This window comes from Festucalex cinctus, chromosome 21 (genome assembly GCF_051991245.1).
Source record: "Festucalex cinctus isolate MCC-2025b chromosome 21, RoL_Fcin_1.0, whole genome shotgun sequence".
Taxonomy (NCBI): Eukaryota; Metazoa; Chordata; class Actinopteri; order Syngnathiformes; family Syngnathidae; genus Festucalex; species Festucalex cinctus.
This window is the reverse complement of record NC_135431.1, coordinates 11,339,767-11,359,546: the sequence shown is the minus strand read 5'-3', so window position 1 is coordinate 11,359,546 and position 19,780 is coordinate 11,339,767. Positions and strand designations below refer to the sequence as shown.

The following is a 19,780-nucleotide window of genomic DNA, read 5'->3' as shown; positions in this document are numbered from 1 at the left end:
CATCTACAGCTGTTTTGCGGGGTTGGGAGTCGAGACTAACCTGACCTAGAAATGAAGGTCAACATGTCAACTGTAATGCCAGAGTAAAAACACTACTAGTGAATATTAATGGTGCGTTTGTACAGCAGTGTCACTTTTAGCTTCACCACTTGGCTGCAGTGTTCCCACATAACAGTCGTGATTTTTGTCTTGTTGACATCAAAAAGTGCGACTTTCGTAAGAGCGGATTTTGGATGCAAATGAGGTCAATATTGGAGGCCATATTTCATGTGTGTAAATGACAACAGAGAGAAAGGGAGGGAAAAACTCATCGCTGCAGCTCTTTATTTGATGAAAAAACATTCATTAGACGGATAAGATCTCACCAGGAATCCACAGTGACAATACGGTGTGCAGACATGCATTTTGATCAGTTTGTTGTGTACAAATAACTGCATCCACTTCACGTTTTAAAGGGAAGTCACCTCAAAGATGTTCTTTACAATATCTCGTATACTCCCACCACCAGACTAAACACAGCATTCTGATCATATTTCGTTTGAGGGAAATCCACCTGTTTTTTTTTCCATCTTAGGGGGCAGCCATTTTGACACTTGCTGTCGACTGAAAATGGCATCACTTAGGTAATGACCAATGACAGCTCGCCTGTCTTCTGAACTTGGCCATATGACATTCGTAAGCTAAGCCATGATTGGTTGTTGTCAGCCACCAGCAAGTGCCAAAATGGCTGCCCCCTGAGGTGGATAAAATAGGTGGTGTTTGCTGTTTAATTATTATTCCACAAACACAATATTAATCAGAAGAATGTGCTTAGACTAGCGGGGCCGCATATATTATAAAAATAAAATTTTTGAGTTGACTTCCAATTGAAGTCTACAACATCCCCCCACATTTGGGTTCATGCATGACAAGGACAAACAGCAGTGAAAGTTCATAACGTCTCCCTTAAATAATCCAAAATCAAAGTACAACATCCTAGCAAAATCTAATGAAAACATGCGGCTCCCATAGTAAATTATAATCCAATGCCTGAAGCTTAATTTTAACTTGATTGCCTGTAAATATTAAGACACAGCAACCATTTTATAGATGTTTTTGAAGCATACTATAATACCCTCTAGATCTGTAAAATAAGCCTTTACTAGATCGCCTCCTTACTGATTAAGATATGACTTTTTTTTTTCTTTTTTTTTTTTTAAATGAAAGAGCACATTTATTCCTAAAATTAAAAATAAATTGGGGAAATGTGCATTTCATTGGATAAGTGTTTCTAGGGCATTTATTTTACGTTAAAATGCTCTGCACTCTCGCTTTGGAACCTTCCCGTTACTTTGTCTGAATTATTTGACAATGTCACTAATTCACCATTAACGAGTTTGTAGACAGTTTGATGTAAATTTTAAGAACAGTTTTAAAGTGACTTGGTGTTTTGACATGTAAAAAGCTAGGTTTGAAGAAATGTAACAAAAACATTGAATAGTATTTAATTGCTTTCATGCAAATAAGAATGAATGTGACAGATTGTGTAGTTGTTGTAGACAAACAGATAAGTGACATTATGGCACCTTGATTGCACTTTGGCAAGCTAACAAGCTAAACAATAGCACCCTCTAATTAGAACCATAAAGTACTTTTTGTGACCTTTTTATGATGTGATTGCCAATTGAAAATGGAAAGAATAAAAGGATAAATTGATTTACCAAGACGTGTTTAAATTTTAGGGGAAAAAATGTTTCCTAAATGTATTAAAAACTGACATCCTGAGAGAAATCAAAATGTAAAAATGTATTCCAGTGCCTTTTCAATGAAACAGTAAAGTGCCAATGACACATTCATGTTATGGCTTGAAGACAACAGTTGATCATTGATTCTGTGGTGAGTCTTGCTGATCTGTGTTTGGCTTGTAGAACTGAATAATGGCGTACTTTCCACTAGTCATCCAGTCTGGGTCTTGAGAGCTCAGCTTGCTCCCCTGGCCTGGTTGCAGACCGACTTGAATGTTAGCCTTAAGAGTCCTCAAACTGCAGAGCGGTGCAGGTCCAAATCCCCTCAGTGCAGTGTCAAAGCTCACTGTGTGGTCCCAGTCACGATCTCCTGCCAGCTTCCTGTAGTTTAGATCGCCTTTAAACAGCACCAAGTCGGCCGACTGCAGAGTGGCGTACAGGTCCGGCGCGTCAGCCGACATGTCACAGAACTCGTTGGGCTGCGTCCAAAAGGGATGGTCGTGATAGGACCACACGCCCTCCTTCACGTATTGCTGCCACTGCACCCCTCTCTGAGACATCCACCTGTGATTGGCCGCCATGGTCTGCCGGATGGTCCAATGAAAATCCTCGGCCGTCACGTCAGAGACGAACCACGGGAAGGATTTACCATGGAAGCGGATCTCCTGGGCCAGACCAGAGGACATCAGGAAATCGGCCAGGACCAAGTCGGTGACCAGCTCAAAGCCAGCGTTATCCAGGACAAAGTCCATTCGGCTGGAGCTCCTTTTCCCCGCCTTTCTCTGTTGCCGGGCAGAAAAGAGCGTCGACCACACGGCGTCAGAGTCGTCCACTAAGATGAACATCTGCAGGGCGACTAAAGAGTCGATGGGACTGATCTTCTGCGAATTGTCCACGCCAGCGGAAATCGACAGATCACATTTGTTGCCCCAAAGACAAACCTTTAAAAGAGTCAAGTAAGTATGGTCATTAAATGTGTAAGTGCTGATGTATTCAATCAGTGTTTGTAAGTTTTTGTAAGGTTGAGTAGATACTCCTTAAATTACTGCATTGGAATAGAATTTACCTTAACAGACTCCCTGGAATCATTTTGACTTATTTACTTATACACTTAAAACATCCACAATATAGCTAACCAGACCAGTTTTACCTACCTCGAACAAATAAATTAGCTCACATAGTCCAAAGCATTTTTTTTTTTTTTTTAATCTTTATGCAATTTAATTATATGTGAGATAGTAGTGGATTTTAGTTTTGCATCCCAGGGCAGTCTGGAGCTAATTTTTTTTTTTTTTATAAAAGGCTGTTCAGAGAATATACTAACCTGAAGCAATTTGTTGAAATACTCCTGAAGTTCATTTTCTGACATGTCTTCCCTTTTCTTGTTGAAGCTCTCAAAGTACGTGCATAACGCCATTATAGCCTGCTGAGACTCAAAGAAGCTCTGAGTCTTCCCCTCATTGAAGACGTCGTAGCCACTGATGGGAGGGCTGTAAACAGCAACATCATCGATTACCGACCAGCATTAATGTAAACACATTGTCATTTGTATCACAATACACAGGAATATGTGAAGATGTACATGCTTCTCACTTGAGCCAGAGGGCTTCCTGTATCCTGCGGTACATATAGCACTCCACATACAGCCATGGAGACTTGAACCAGCTGACCACCTCCTGATTCCCATGCTGCCACTGTTGTCTCTGCAGGTACCGGTTCCAAGGGTCTGCGTCCTCCAGGCTGTCCACCAGGGCGAGTATGGGTTTGTCTGTCTGCAGCTCATTCCTCAGCTTGGACAGCAGAGAAATGGTTTGCTTCTCTGCCTGGATTCCCTCCTAACATCAAGGGCACAAGGCAGGTCAGATTTAGATATTCTATATAATAGATGAAAGCTTTGAAAGGGTATAGGGGTACAAAGGTTATTCTGCATTCTTCACCCTAATTGCCCCACCTTTATTAAGTTTTATACAGCCTTACCTTCCCATATTCTTCAAAAAACTTGTTTTTGTTGCGATGGATTGTGTCTATGACTTTGGTGAGGATGGTGGGCAATCTGTCTCTCACAGTCAAGTAAGCAAACGACCTACAAAAAGATGAGATGTCATTTAAATACTAACTCGAAACACCAGCCTAGCTAATAGTTGCTAGTACTTCGCAACAAGCTCAGTTTGCGCGAGCATTTTAGCAACATGGTTGCGCAATTCCTAACATCAATATTAGGACTTGGATCACCTCAACACAACAGACAATTATGTGGTGCACCACTGGCAGCTAAATGCTAAAGCTACTTTTCGTTCGACCATGTTCGCCTCCATATTAATTACGCCTTAATAAATAGTCTAGTTAATAACTACATTGTTTAGAATCACGACGACGTACTGAAAGAAGCTGTCAACATACCCAACTACTTTAGCTGACAGAGAAGGAGGAACAACGTCGCCGGTGTGGTCGGCCGCCATGATTCTAGCTTCCTCATTCAAAATACAACTTTATTTAAATCCCCAAGACGGAAGTGTTGGGTGGTTATGTTGAAAGTAGTCATTCGGAAATTAATACTACTATTTTGTTTACCTTTAATTAGCTCGTTCGTTACCACAAATATAACTATTATCGTTTACCTTTTATTATTTGTTCTAAACTGGGAGAAGGGGGGGGGGGGCATTTGAGTCGTTTCTTTTGACGGTGTTTGCTGCCACCTAGCGGCCACCAGCATAACCATGTACTGTACTGTACTGTACTTTACAGTCCGATAAACACATTGTAACAAACACTATTTTTTTTTCATGTAAATAAGTATACGTATTTAGCTACTTGCTAAAAGTGCAGTATTTCACATATATTTATGGCCCACATCCTGAGACGTCCGAGTTCTCCGTGGCAACGGTTGCCAGGGAAACGCCGGTTGGTCCTATCAGAAAATTGCAGATTTTGAAGCCCGGGGGCTTTTTTTGGCGGGAAAGGAAAGAAGGTGGGGTAGTGTACATTTTTTGGTGAGGGGAATAAACTCATTTCGTGAACTACACATAGATGTGCTGAACACCTTAGTTGCATGTTTAACTCTGTTTTTGAAGAACTTCAAAATAGAGGCAACCATGGTAAACAAATCATCCGTTGAAGAACAGGGTGATTCATGTGGGACTGGAACGTCCCTCGTCGCTCCCGAGTGTCTCTGCGTGACCAAGCGATTGGCCTCAGGCTACCCTGCGTGCTTGTCTAGAAAATATAGGCATATCAATTGATTGTGGCGCCGTCACTATGGGAACACGGCGGCCCATTGTCAGGATGTTAGGGGGGCCTTGAGTGTGGGAGTCCAGCTGCGTCCACCTCCGGTGTTCAGCCAGCACCGGGCCGGGCCTCCCTTCCCCCCACCGGCTCCAGCTTAGCCGGATCTGTTTGTTTTTTTCCGACCGAGAGGGGAGTGACTCACCACTCCGGTTTCCAAAGGACGCGGAGTGGGGGGAGGGCGGTGGTTTAACGCGAAAGGTCCTGTTTAAACAGGTGTTCCGGCACATGCTTGTGGCATTGACCCGGTTGCATCCGCGGCAAAGGAGGAGCTGTCACACAGTTGCATGCTGACGTCAGGCTAATTTCACACTTGTGTACGCTGATTTCCCGCAGTCTATGCTGTTGGTTTTATGGTAGAATCCAAAATGAATTTAGTGATGGGACAGTCATGTGTGACGCTCTCTTCAGGGAGAGAGGAGGTTTCAACAAGACAAGAGTCAGCGGGTGTTAGCGCTTCAGGTACCTGCTGGGAGCCCACCAACATTAGTAAACAAGCATTTTTTTGTCCTGTTATCATTAACATATATAGTACTGCTCCACCGGTGCGTTTGTTTGTCAAAGATTTCATGCATTCCCCCCTCGCTCGCAGGCCTCCAGTCACGGACACGATCAGATGTTGTTTGTTGATAGGACAAACAACAGGGCCCCGCTTCACAGACCAGTCCCTCCCGCCCATGTCTCCTTTTACACACTCCATGGCTTTTCCTGCCCGCCAAGCGGCTGCAGCTCAGTGTCCTGTTGACTCCCCGTCCACAGTCTGAATGGCTCACTGTTTTACAAAAGAATAACGGCAATCAATGGCAGCCTCTGATGACAACACATGACTTCATTAAGTGATTGTAAAGCAGGGGCCATTTCAGTGTAAAGTCCTCTGGGGGCCATAATAAATTCAGAAGTAAATTTGAAATGATGGAACAAATGTCGAGCAGAATTTGTAGGTTAATTATTTTTTGTTTTTTTTGTAACAGTTCCTCTGTTTATTTTTTTGTAGAATTTGCATGGGAAGCTGGATCAAATGCTTTTCCACTGACTGCGTGATTGTGACATGAAACAGAACAACAGCCAATTAAGAAATGACCTGAAACTTGCTTTGTTTTCCAACCAAAAATAGAGCAGCAACTGGTTATGTTGAGTGTTTGTATAATGTGCCTCACAAGTCATTCGCCACAATAAAAATAACAAGAAGCATTTGTAACCGCAATGTAGTTACCAAATAAACCAACAGTTAGTGATGCTGCATACTTCTTCTTTGTATTTTAGGGCAGTCTGGATGCCCTTGGCACCATGCTGCCTCTCAAATAACACTTTTCAATAAAGTGGCTAATAAGCGCTACAGTATACTGTATCTGTGTACTCGCAATATGCTACTATATTATGCTTCATGAGACAGTGTGCATCTGTATGGATGCTCTTTAACAAGGCACTGCCAATAAAGTTACACAATTATTGCCAAGCAAAATCAGCGTGTAACTAGTAAACAACTATTGTATAAGTGCACTTTTTCAACGCTTTTGCAGTAAGACCGAAATATAGTTAATATTTATATAAATTTATAAACTGTAAGTGGTAAAAGCAGTTGAATATTCTATACAGCAGTTTATGGAAAATAAACAGGATGAAAGTCACATATTGAGTGTGTCTATTGGCAATTCAATTATACAGATACTATCAAGTATTCCATCCATATTCAAATGGGCACATAGGGATACATGTTGCAACTTTTGGCTTGTCCCATCAGGGTTCGGCATAGAGTCGCTCCCATGATTTATATGAATTTTTAACCCTTCCCTTCCATGTTCCATCTCTTGTTTTTAAATACTTAGTTGTGACTGGCACTGGTTAGGAATTGAACCCATGCTGTGTCTACTCTTAAATGACAACAAGCACAACCTTGGGTACGAGGCCCTTTTCTTCTTCTTCTTCTTCTTTTTTTTTTAGGTCACCAATAGTAAACTATATTATCAAGCAGGTACGAAAAAATGGTTTGACAAACAGCCTTTGGATTCATTTGTTGAAGACAGTTGGTGTTCTATAAATTACAGTGAGGCCTTAGTATTTGTTGAGGATAGAGACTAAGACCCACAAGAAGTAATTTGGAACCCAATGTAGTAATAATAATAATAACAACAACAACTTGCTATAGATGTTGAGGGTCCACTGTAATTTAGTTGGTTTTGGAGGAACCAAATTTACCATTTGACATACAATGTCGCACAAAAGTAACTTTTTTATTTTATTTCAACAACTTTGTTCCATATATATATATATATATTATAAAACATTGAATCGTTGGTTGGCCGAGTTCAAGGGTTAGCAATTTAAATACTGTAATTCGGGTTCAATTCTATTCAAGCTAGTGTACAGTAAAGTGAAGTTTCAACTAAAGCTTGCAAACTAAACCTATACTCATATTTATTCAACCAAACTAGCAAAATATAGCCGATTACTATCTGGTTTGAGAGTATACGGCTGTCTCACTGTGCGGTACCCCTTTAAGAAATTGCACATATGATATTTAACTGAGCATTAAAAACAAACAGTGGCACGTTGTCGTTCAATGAATGAGTCCCCGTGTGAGCTAGCAGCTAGCATGTAGCCGCCCCCGCTAAAGTCGCCGGCTCGTCTCCGCGGGGCTTTTTTTTTTTTTTTTGGCTCCAACGGCGGTTTAAAACAACAACAAAAAAAAAGGACAGCGCTTGGTTTGGTGGCGTGTGTGGGAGGGGGGCGGGGGGGAATTAACGTTACCGCGACCGCCCCCTTGGCCAACGGATCCTTGCAACGGTTGCGTTTGGCTGGGCTGCACAGTCATGTGATTGTAACGTAAACCCCCCTAACCGGAAAACAACCGACGACCCTCTCCGCCGCGGAACGAGCAGCTTACAAAGCTGCTGGGAGCCCGGAGAGGACGGACGTGTCCCCGCCCGGTGACAAACAACCACAAAAACAAGCGGCAGTGGCGTCACGGCGACGACAATTTAGACCGACAAGCAGCGGATAAGGTAAACGTTGGCGACACACTCGTTGACTTACTACCACCGTTATTTTTCTTTTTTTTTTAAATTAGAGTATGTGTTCGGCATACGGAGAAGTTCGCGGTCGCGAGCAACCCCCATCCCCCTCGCGTCCGTCTGTACGTGCGCGCGCCTCTGTACGTGGTTGTCTGCGTGCTAGCTGCGCGTGCACGCGCGTCCGTTTCTCGCGCTAGCTTGTAGCAAACCGAGAGGCGATGGCAGGCACGACGCGCTCCGGTCCTTGTTGCGTCCCGTTTTTCAGCGTGTCGAATCTGCCGTTTCTCTTCTCATTTCAGCACCTTTCCGCCCCCTTAAAAACACATTTACACCCTCACCTGCTGCCTCACACCCAATGAATGTTGTTTGCAGGGATAAGTTTAAAGTCGTACTACGGAAGTGAGTGATCCACGTGTCTGCCTCCCAGCAGGGGAGGCGCTATGTCCCCTTGAAACTATTGTCTTACTACAAGTATGAAGCCAAACTAGAGTCCAATCTAAACCGACTTATTAGGAATCGTGAATTGTAATATGACCGTCTGACAGGTGCAAAAAAAAAAAAAAAGAAGTATTTTCCCCTTGAGGGATTATGTTATGGCAGTACTGTAGAGTACCAGTTCGTCTCACAGTTAAGAGGTCCCGGGTTCAAATCTGGCTCCACTGTGCTGTTTTCCTGATACTTTTGCAGGTTTTCTCTACTCCCGCTTTCTCTCACATTCCAAAACCATAAATATTTATTTAACTCTAAATTGGTCATTCATTGGTGTGAAAGTGAGTGTGAAAGGTTGTCTCTATGTGCCCTGCGACTGGCTGGCGACCTATCCAGGGTGCCTCTGACACACTCGAAGTAGGATATGTGCTTTTGAAATGGGATGGAAAATTATTAGATAGCCTACAGTGCTCAGCATATATGTGTACACCTCCTTCAAAAAATGTAAAGATTTTATTCAATATCTCAATGAACATAATTTCCAAAATTTTGCTAAAATGTTTTCTGTAAAATATGCACTTAACTCACCACATTAAAGTAAGATTGTAATAGAATGCAGAGATTACAAAATCATCAGATTAATCAAATTAACTAAAGCAAAAAATAAAATAATGCATCCCACACCAAAAATGACATCTAGTATTTTCTATGACCTCCTTGACTGTTATGGACAGCATTATGTCTGCTAGGCCTGAAATTAACAAGTTATCAGTCTTTTTCTAAGTGTCTACTTATTTGTGCAAAATGTACTTTAATACATTTAATTTAAAAACGACTTTTTTTTATGGGTACTAATGAACAAATCTTGTTTGCAATGGCCCACATTTGTGGGAGTATTTTGATGTGTAGTATCCCATAGAAAACTTAATTCTGACAGGAAACTAAAGGTGTTACAAACCTGTTGGGGTGTTTATGCTGAGCACTGTAAGTATACTCTATCCTAAAATAAAAATGTGTGTTGTCGTTTTATCTTACTTAAAATGGAATAGAGCGGTACCACAAAAATATGCCAACAAAAATGTTTGGAATGTGTATTTTAATAAGGAAAAACTGCACTCCATAATACTGGGCGTTATGAAAACACACAGTAGTTACATAAGTACAACTAAAAAATAATTAAATGGAGCGACAGCAAAGAATTATTTTAATAATCATTTTTTTTATTACACAATGAAGTGGGTAAAAAACATTTTGAATTTCCATCTTTTTATTCAAAAACAAGACATGAAATCAAATTAAATGAGTTTAGATTTACAAGAGCATGCTTATTTGTATAGTTTAGTTTAAAACCAGTGTGTTTACGTCACCAGTAGTGTATTTGGATGACATCAAGCTGACAATGATGGGGAGTTGGGGACTATGGGATAAACAGAATTATGTGAGTAGAAGAACCTTAGGAAATGTATCAGAGAAGTTCAATGACCCGGTGTCAAAAAAGATATATTTCAAATACAAACTAAAAATAACACATTTTCCCCTGCAAAAGGATCCCTCTAGATTCTATAACACACTTTCCGAGCATTCTCTGCCATGCCTTATGCAGCCCTGAAAATATTCTACCAGGATCTTCTGCACCTCTGTCATCAGGGATTTCTTGTTGTCGTCCACGTCTTGCTGACCCCATCGATTTTGGGAAAGAAGGAATCACTCAGGGCTGGTCATGTTAAGTATGGAGGTTGCTCCAGCACGGCGATCTTCTCAGTCGGGAACTGTCGGATGCTCAAAGCGTTGCGAGCAGGCGCATTGTCATAGTTGAAGCAGCCACGACTTGTGCTGCCACAACTCTCAGTTCTTCTCGTGCACTAAACAAAGCAAACGCCGGAACAGGATATGTTCTTAGGCATTCTGTATTTATCTGGTCCACATCGAAAGGGTGAAATTTTGTAATGTGGGTCTGAAATATATTGTGTGACACAAGTCGTGGAGATTTTCGAACAGTGTAGCATTAGTCACTGGGTGCGTCATCCGCTTAAATAAACGCCTCCCTCAAATAAAAGCTCCCCTCCAACAAATAAACTGGTAATATTTATCTCATCGAAGCTGTTGTTTAAACACAGACCATAAAACGTTATGCTGTCAACAACATTTCAACTTTGTTGCTACCCAAAACAAGCTTGAAACCTGTAAACAGTCTGACTTGGTCCTTTTGCCTTTTCACAGTTTCATAACATAAATTCTACAATATTATGTATTTTTATTCTAAAAATGTGTTGAAATAAAGGCTGCTCCAGACACCCACACCCAACAGACTCCTCCTACATTTGCAGTTGAGTAAATAAATGCCACTGCTGTCTATTTGTGGAAATGCAGTGAATGCCATCCTTGTGTTTTTAGCCAAAACAGATTAGGTATTATATTAAAGCATTGCACTACTATGGATAAAGAGATTAATCATTGAGTCTGAGCTAAAAAAAAAAAAAAAAAAAAAAAATCAGTGAAAGAATTGTATTCAATAATGAGACTGTGTTAGTCATTTTTTAAGGATATTTATAATTGCAATGTGGCTAAAGTTGTTGGTTCCTGTTGGTGGTGTCCAATGACAGGAAGTTGATCTTTCAGTTTTGGTCTGATGGTCGAGCAGACAAAGCGTTTGTGATGTCACTACGGTGCAGCGATTAATACCCCTTTATCCTGATATTTTGTGTGACAAACAGCAATAGTCAAGATCTAATCTATAGTGAGAAACCGTAAACCAAGTTTTCTCACGGGCTTTCATGATGACGGGCTGGTAGTGGAAGAAGGTGCCGAATAATGGAGACTCAAATGTGCATTACGGTTTGGCCCATAATCTATTGCCCCACTCCCCAGTACCATTGACTGCCCCCAGGCAACTGGTAAAGACTGCAGTCAAGCTCAAAACACTCAATATTTATGTTTATAGTGACAAGAGGTTCCTTTTTAATTTCTTTTTTTTTTTTCTTTTTTTTTTAAGACCATTAAACAAAGCAAACGCTTTACCACAGTGGTAAGCAAAACCCCCATTTAACGGGGAGGGGAGAGAGACCTGAGGGTAGCAGCATAGCACTCCGGGTGTGCGACCATCTGGTGGAGGCAGATGGCAAGATGGGCTGTTGTGTACAATAAGTCGCCGGTTTATAAGCTATGATTAACTAATGCCGTCTAATTCAACAGGACAGTAAATAATCAATGGTGATCAATTTTGTTTTGGCCGACTGCAAAAAACAACAACTGTCGTATGCATGCCAGGCCAGTGGGGGGCAGTACGTAAAGTAACAGTTTGAATGAATACCCTTTGTCAGTATATTGTAAATGGAATGGTATAATGATACAAGTTAGACAGCTGCAGCTGGATGTGTTGGTTGAGTCTGTTAAAGTTTACCGGAACACCCAATGTCATCATCCATCTCTCTCTGCCTTCCTGTATGGAGAAAGTGCCGGCCCATCATCCTCTGCATGAGGGTGGGGGTGGTAGGTGGTTTAGAACCAGTTCTGCCTCAGGAATGTGGGCCGACGCCCACTGCCCTGATCATGTGATGGCCCCAAGACGTCCCAGTCCTCCAGTGACCTCTGAGGGTCGACGGCAACTCGTCTCGATTGGCCAGCGGGATACATCACGCTCTTACATGTCCCCTGAGATTGACTTCACACGACCTAGAGCCTTAATCGCAAAAACAGAGTTGTGCATGTGCAAACCTCTCTGGACTGAGAGGCTTGCTATTGGTAAGTTGATTCCCTCTAAAGCTGGTGGTCTTCTTCCAGGCCAAGGCAAAGTGATGACTTAATTAGCCAAATAACCTGGACGCACTTGCAGTTGTTCAAACTGATGAGCGTGGTATCTTTATTCTTTGATCTTAGCAGAGTTCTTTGGGCTTTCCCATTGTTCTGACCTCTTGGTCAATCCAGCAATGAGAAACTTGCAGCTGCAGTCAAGTAACGATTGCTGTAGGATTTTTCGGCTTTCCCCCCCCCCTCCTCCGTATTCAAAGCTTTCTATGCTTTCTCACCGCCTATCATTGTGTCTGTAACGAGCCATGAAAAGAAAGAGGCGGGGCTTCTGAGTACCGGAAGCTCAAAGGCGCACTACGGTTTGGCCTGTGGCGTCCCATGTGCTTTCCGTACTGTCAGGTGTTGTTGCAGTCACCCAGTTTGAAGTCTCATCAGTACCGTGACTGCCGTGGCAAAGTTTTTGACAACTTAAAAAAAAAATGCTAGCTTTTCACAGAAATTGCTGCCTGACCCTGTGCCCATTCGAGAACACTCAAAACACACAGTCCCTAAAAAAATAAATAAATAAATAAAATACAAATATGGTTCATGGTTTATGCTACAGCTGCTGTAAATAATCAGTGAATTACCGGTACATAATTTACGAAAAATAATGTTTTACGTTGTTTGTAGAAGTGGTTAATCTGCCGTTATGTAGAAGTATTTAAACCCAAATGATATTTTTAATGCGAGAACGTTGCATTCCTGAAGTGAAAATTTTGTTTCAGTGTTTAAAAATCCATTAAGTAGATTCTAATTTAGCTATTAAAAAGATAAATGCACTAAGAACTTTTTTGTCCTGTTCAAAGTGATGAAAAGTCGAGTCCTCATTGAACTTGTAAGAGTCTCTTTTAAAGCACTTCATGATGCTGGATGGTCTCCTGTCATCTTCATGACATGTCATCATTTTTCAACTCTAAGGTGCTGAATTGGGCTTTTTAACTTTTACTTATAACCCTCTTGTCATGCTCATTTCTCAACAACAACATAATGTTCCTGAGTCAATTTGACCCAGGGCATGTTCATTATCCAATAGTGTCTGAAAGATAAAACATCTCAAATATTGTTGTTTTGGAAAAATATATATATATGTTTTTGTTTTAACTTTGAAATGAGTCTGTTTGACCAGCAACATAACAGGAGGATTGTGTCTGAAGCATCCTTGTGTGACAAGCCCTCGACCACACTGATCATATGAGAGAACTGCTCAGGAAGTAAAACGTTCATAATGAGCTCACTGTCTTTGCGTAGCCCTTCCAACACTAATTATTATAGAAGGAGTTTGCTTCGCCGCTACGGTGCTGTGAAGCTTTTGAGCCTTGAAAAAGTCATCATCTCCGTGCGGTCGCTGTCGCCTCCGGTCTCGTCGCAGACAGGAAACTGAGTGGTGCGTGTGCGCTTGTGTGTGCGTGCAGGTTGAAGAATGGAGTTGGCCAACCACGGTCTTATCCTGCTGCAGCAGCTCAACGCTCAGAGAGAGTTTGGCTTCCTGTGCGACTGCACCGTGGCCATCGGGGATGTGTTCTTTAAGGCCCACAAGGCCGTGCTCGCCGCCTTCTCCAACTACTTTAGAATGCTCTTCATTCACCAGGACAGGTACAGGACACAGTGACAACAGACCAGTGTTAATTTCATCAACAAAAAATAAACACAAATAATTTCGTCAACACACATTTTTCACCGGACTAAGACTAGACTAGACTAGACTAAAACCCACTTTAAGAAACAATAATTTGGAATAAATCACTATGCATTTTTGTCGACTAATGAAGAGCTGAAAATGTACTTCACTTTACAAAATCTATGGACATTTTAGTTCATGGACAAAAACGAGATGAAAATTGTATGACTTTGTAAAATGTCACTGTGACACTGTCATGTGACACACAGTGACACACCCCCTATCAAATCTGTAGCTAGCAAGTGCAACATGCACAAACATGGACAGACAGAAGGTGGATTCATGGTGAATATATATATATATATATATATATATATATATATATATATATTAGGGGTGTGAATTGCCTAGTACCTGACGATTCGATTCGTATCACGATTCACAGGTCACGATTCGATTCGATACCGATTAATCCCGATACGAATGGTCACGATTCGATACCGATTAATCCCGATACGAATTTATAAGTCGATTGTTGCGATTTTTTTCCATTCAAATTTAGAAAATACTATCAGTAAATTTGTACATGTACACTGTAAGATTTGTATGAATATATTTATCTAAAACTTGAGGCTTATAACCGTGAGCCACTGTACACAAACAGTTTGCAATCTGTTTCACATTTGAACAGCATTAAAATAAAAATATTAAGGCTTAATGTGCCGTTCATATAACATTCTTCCATGCTCAAGGTGTGAATCCTAAAAAAAAAAAAAAAAAAAAAAAAAAAAAAAAAAAAAAAAAAAAAAAAAAAATCGATTCTGCCGATTATTGAATCGATTCGAGAATCGCGCGATGTAGTATCGCGATATATCGCCGAATCGATTTTTTTTAACACCCCTAATATATATATATATATATATATATATATATATATATAAAATATTTAATGTGAAATGGTTTTAGATCTGAAATGTTCAACATTATCTGCTGACAACAAAAAATACAGGGGTTAAATGATTGTCCTGACGAAAAACGTTGACAGTTTTTGTTGACTAAAACTGCACAGTAAATTTTGTCGTGTAAATTTGACTCTATTAGAGTAAACTTTGACTCTATTTAGATACAATAGCTACCAAATAGACTCGGTTTTAGAGGAGATAAAGATTTACACTAAGAAGAGAGTAAAATAAAAACAATAAATAAAACTCACCCAAGGGTTAAGGTTCGAACGCACGACCTTCAGCTTGGTAGACTGCCACAACTTGAGCTAGCCCCTCCTACTGTTGGCTTTTCTCCAAGAGACCAAAGATCGTTTTTGGTCTGTTGGAGTTAGGAAGATTTCATGCAATCATGGAATCAGCTGCAGCTGACATGAGTGATATACTAGCAGAAAACAGGAACTGTGTGGCTCAGGGAGTACATCTGCTTTCTCCCTTGAGTCACTTTTATGTTTTATTTTTTCCAATAATTTTTGCTCTCTTCCATGTGTAAATAAATATTACTCTAAAACTGAGTTATTTGCTCCCTGTCTAAATAGAGTCAAATTGACTTTATAGAATTTATTGTGTAGACAAATACAATTATGTTTTCTTGGACTTAAAGACTAAAATGCTCGATTTATAGTTGACTAAAAAAAAAGGCCAAAATAAAAACGGGACGAGGTTGACTATGGTAAAAACTAACAAGCGTGATTGAAACTTGACTAAATTTAAAAATGGTGGATGAAATTAACACTCACACCATCAGCATCAATAAACAGTGTCGGTTGCTGTGGGGCAATAAAAATAAATAAAAAAAAGGCTCAATGAAATGCAAGTTGCTATATCTGGTGTTGTTCTTGCAGTGACTGCGTGCGTCTGAAGGCGACGGACATCCAGCCGGACATCTTCAGCTACCTGCTCAACCTGATGTACACGGGCAAGCTGGCCCCCCAGCTCATTGACCCCTCGCGCCTGGAGCAGGGCGTTCGCTTCCTGCACGCCTACCCTCTGCTGCAGGAAGCCAGCCAGTCGGTGTACGTGCACCCCGAGCAGAGCATCAACCTCTCCACCTCCCTCTACGGCATCCAGATCGCCGACCAGAAGGCGGCGCTGTCGACCCACTTGCCGCTCTCCTCGCCCGTCGACATGGAGACGCTGGGATCAGAGGCCCAGTATCCATCCGCGGCGGCAGCCAACCCGGCCGCCTCCCCCCCGGAAGCGGAGGCATCCACTAGCGGGGTGCAGCCCGCCGCCGAGGAGGCGGCGTCGGAGTCGCCGAGCGTGGACGGCGGCGCCAACGCCATCCTTCACGTGAAGCCCAGCATCATGAAGAGGAGCTCGTCCTTCCGGAAGCACTACTCCTGCCACCTGTGCCGGAGCCGCTTCAACCAGAGGAGCCTGCTAAGGGAGCACCTCCTGCAGCACGCCCATGCGGCGGAGAACCACAACGCCCTCTCGCCCGCCACGTTCGCCGAGCAGAGCGCGGCGGAGCCAGACGGGCTCCTGAAAGGAAGCAGAGCGGCCGCCGTGGAGATCGTCAGCGATAGCGAGCAGACGCCCGCCTCCGGCAACAACTCGGACTCGCCCCGCGCCGAAGTATCGGCCTCCGGGTGGGGTGCGGGCGGCCCCAACTCCCAGGCGGACACGCCGCCGCCCCCGGACATCGCCGACATCGACAACCTGGAGAGCGGCGACTTGGACCGCGAGCTGAAGCGTCGGAAATACGAGTGCTGCACGTGCGGCCGCAAGTTCATCCAGAAGAGCCACTGGCGCGAGCACATGTACATCCACACGGGCAAGCCGTTCAAGTGCAGCGCCTGCGGCAAGAGCTTCTGCCGCGCCAACCAGGCCGCGCGCCACGTGTGCCTCAACCAGGGCACCGACGCCTACACGCTGGTGGACCGCCAGAGCATGGAGCTGTGCGCTGCCGGCGACGACAGCAGCCAAATGGAGGCCATGTTCCTGGCCACGTCCAAGCCGTACAAGTGTAACATTTGCGCCACCACCTTCTCCAGCCCCAACGAGGTCATCAAGCACCTGTGCTTCACGCAGGGCGGCCTGGCGGGGCTGCCGGGGGGCGCCGCCGCCCTCATGCTCCCGCACGATGAGCTCTCCAAAGATGACGGCTCGGATCTGTCCAACTCGGGCACACCGCTCGAAGCCATCAAGGCTGAGGACGTCCCAGCGGAGTAGCCGCCAAAACTGCCAATTTGCTATTTTGCTCCTAAATTATAACTCATGACTAAGCTAAAAGATGTCAGTCAGGGTTTTGTTTTTATTTTTGTGTGGGAGGTCTTTTTTTTTTTCTTTTTTTTTTCTGTTTGTGTTTCATTCACATCGACTTGAACGAGGGAAAATAACTTCCATCGTATCTCATCTCTACGGAAAGCCGTTAAAGCATTTTTCTTTGATGAATTGCTAGTGCATTAAATTGTTTGTGTACTAGTACTAGTGAAACTTTCCACTACTGTATGTCATAACTACACACTAGACTAGCAAGTCAAAACTGTGCTTTTGTGTATGTCTGGGTGCTACTAATTCGACTAGTGAAGCGCTAAATCATGTAAACGTGGTGCTCACCCGCACCAACCCCTAGGACCATTTAAGTAGCCCATAAGCCTGTGTGGGGTTTTTTGTTTTTTTGTTTTTTTTAAACTCACCCATGATAACCTTGCAAGCGAGCTGAAATCTCGCGGTATTTGAGAATACATCTTGTACTGCTCCCGCTAATTAGTTTGCAACCGACCTTTTTTAGGTCGGACCAATCGTTGTTTAGTGTGGGGCATGCAACGGTGATGCCGGAGGAAACAAACAAACCTAACATAGAACGAATGGACGATGCAATTACTTCTGTTCTCGCAGGATTCTGTACACGCGTTTCCCTGTTGAATTTTCAACAGCGACAGGTGCTTTGTACATTTTTAGCTGGTAAAGAAGACGAGACTGAAAATGACATTTTCATCCGTTGCTGTGATTGGTCAAAACAAAAGTGCACAATGCAGCATTGTCCAATCAGCTCAAAGTATTGCACAATTCCTTCCTTTCCCAAACGGATCTGGCTATTGCCAGGTTACACCCATTACTGGGCATTGTGACTTAAGGATATTTATAAAAAAAATAAAAAAAATACAGCAAAGATGTTGCTGTCATTTTCAGAAAGGTTGATCACCCCCTCCACGAGATGTTAACTAGTAGAATTATATGCTATCACTAGTGGTGCTAGTAGCATGCTCATGTCAACTTAGTGCACAGTTTTCCCCTTGACTTGACTAATATGCTATAGCGCAGAAATGCCATACAATAGTGGAAAATACATTGTTTTACTAGTGCATAGAAATGTCTTATTAGTGCAAGCAAAGAGCATTGAACAATTCACTAGTAGGACATTGAATAAACGCTTCAACGACCCATCCCACCTCACTCGAGATGCGGTGGCAACGTTCGCGTTCAAACAGGAAGCGAGGGGCCCATCTTGCAAGTTAGGCGGTTGTGATGCCAATACTTCCAATCTAATAAAGCGTTGCGGCTACAGGGAGATGCGTTATAATTGCAATTAAAGTCCACAAAGACACACACCCGAGACAATCTGTGATCATGACGTCTTCCATTTTTTTTTAGTTGGTGATCAGCAAAATTGAGTCAAAACAATGTGCACCTTGTTCATATATTCATCACGGCATCCCACCACTACGAAGCACATTTAATTTCCTCAACATTTAAAGTTTGAACAAAGAAAGTAAAAGCATAAATGAAAACTTGAATCCACCCCTTTTTAAATATTTCTAATTTTATACAAGAGTATATTGTGATGAAAATGTAGCTTTCAGAGTAGAAATGCTTTTGCTTTAGCAAATGTATCGAGGAAGGGAGAGAAATAGTTTTAACTGTAGCTTTAAATAAATGATGAAGTTGTTATAATAGTAGTTACTGCCTGGTCAGATAGGTGTCGTTCTATCCATATATAAAGTAGGAAACGGGAGCATTTCACTGAAAAGCATGGATGTTGATTTTTATTTTATTTTTATTTTTTTAATCCCAAATTATTGTGTGCTTTTTATCTGAATACAACAAACAATTGTGCACACTTAGTTTTTTTATTGAAAGAAATTACCAGATGGTAATATTTGTTAAAAACCGAGTCATGTTTTTGTCAAAGTTTAGTGGTTTTAAAATTCTGGTCCCACCCCTATTTTTATTACAAAATATAGGTGTCAATTTGTGAGTCAAAACACAATTGTATTTATTTTAGATTTAGAGGTGCACAATTTGGAGATACTTGCTTTTCTCTTTAGTTAGTGTTACACTAACTAAACCCATGTTCTCTTCATGTAGAATAAGATGCTTAGTATATTTGTTCTTCCTAAAAGGTGCAGCAAAGATAACGTGGTTGCGTTGTTGCAGTTACCACAGTTTTGTGGCTAGATGGCGCTATTTATCTGTGTTGCAGTAACATGCACACGTCTCTCTTGCTCATGAGAACATTTCGATTATATTTTTATAAAGTCATTCACTGCTCAGTGAGTGTGTGTGCGTGTAGATGTGCGCGTGTGTGTACAAGATGTTTCAATCTCAGGAAGATGACAAAGTTTGACACCGTCCTGTGTGTGTGCGCGTGTTTTGTGTCCCATGTTGTTATGGAGACATCAGGACGAGTCCATCCCATAATACTTGAGTAACACATGCTGATGTTCCCCCTCAAAGCTCGTCTGACATCTACTGTGATCAATATGTGCTCTCAGGAATGTGACTTTTTTTTTTTTTCCTTTCCTCTATCAACAGCTTTGTTGTTGTTGTTTTTTTTTAAGTGAAGAACAAACAATAAAACGTGTCTTTTGTAACACTGGCTTGTGCAGTACAAATTCCTCAGACAACAACTATGTCCAAATTCAGGTTTGGAATAACTGCTGGTTTTGAGAAAGTCCCTGTAAAGAGAGGAGGAGGCTT

The 19,780-nt window shown here is 42.1% G+C and overlaps 2 protein-coding genes across 4 annotated transcripts; one reads left to right on the top strand and one right to left on the bottom strand.

Moving 5' to 3' along the window:
* Positions 1 to 307: 307 nt before the first annotated feature.
* Positions 308 to 4,264, bottom strand: dcph1 (damage control phosphatase 1). The gene is made up of 5 exons (XM_077510647.1): positions 4,125 to 4,264; positions 3,702 to 3,807; positions 3,318 to 3,559; positions 3,049 to 3,214; positions 308 to 2,665 (listed from the first exon to the last, which is right to left on the bottom strand). The coding sequence occupies exons 1-5, from the start codon at positions 4,181 to 4,183 to the stop codon at positions 1,862 to 1,864; spliced, it is 1,377 nt and encodes a 458-aa protein (XP_077366773.1). The 5' UTR covers positions 4,184 to 4,264; the 3' UTR covers positions 308 to 1,861.
* On the top strand, positions 2,688 to 19,674 carry zbtb2b (zinc finger and BTB domain containing 2b). Of its 3 annotated transcripts, none has more exons than XM_077510645.1 (4): positions 2,688 to 3,254; positions 3,434 to 3,578; positions 13,648 to 13,828; positions 15,700 to 19,674. In XM_077510645.1, the coding sequence occupies exons 3-4, from the start codon at positions 13,656 to 13,658 to the stop codon at positions 17,027 to 17,029; spliced, it is 1,503 nt and encodes a 500-aa protein (XP_077366771.1). In that variant the 5' UTR covers positions 2,688 to 3,254; positions 3,434 to 3,578; positions 13,648 to 13,655; the 3' UTR covers positions 17,030 to 19,674. The 3 variants fall into 3 exon arrangements, with proteins under 3 accessions (XP_077366771.1, XP_077366772.1, XP_077366770.1); XM_077510646.1 differs by having other exon boundaries at positions 3,434 to 3,582; XM_077510644.1 differs by lacking the exons at positions 2,688 to 3,254; positions 3,434 to 3,578 and adding an exon at positions 7,763 to 8,008.
* The last annotated feature ends 106 nt before the right edge of the window (positions 19,675 to 19,780 follow it).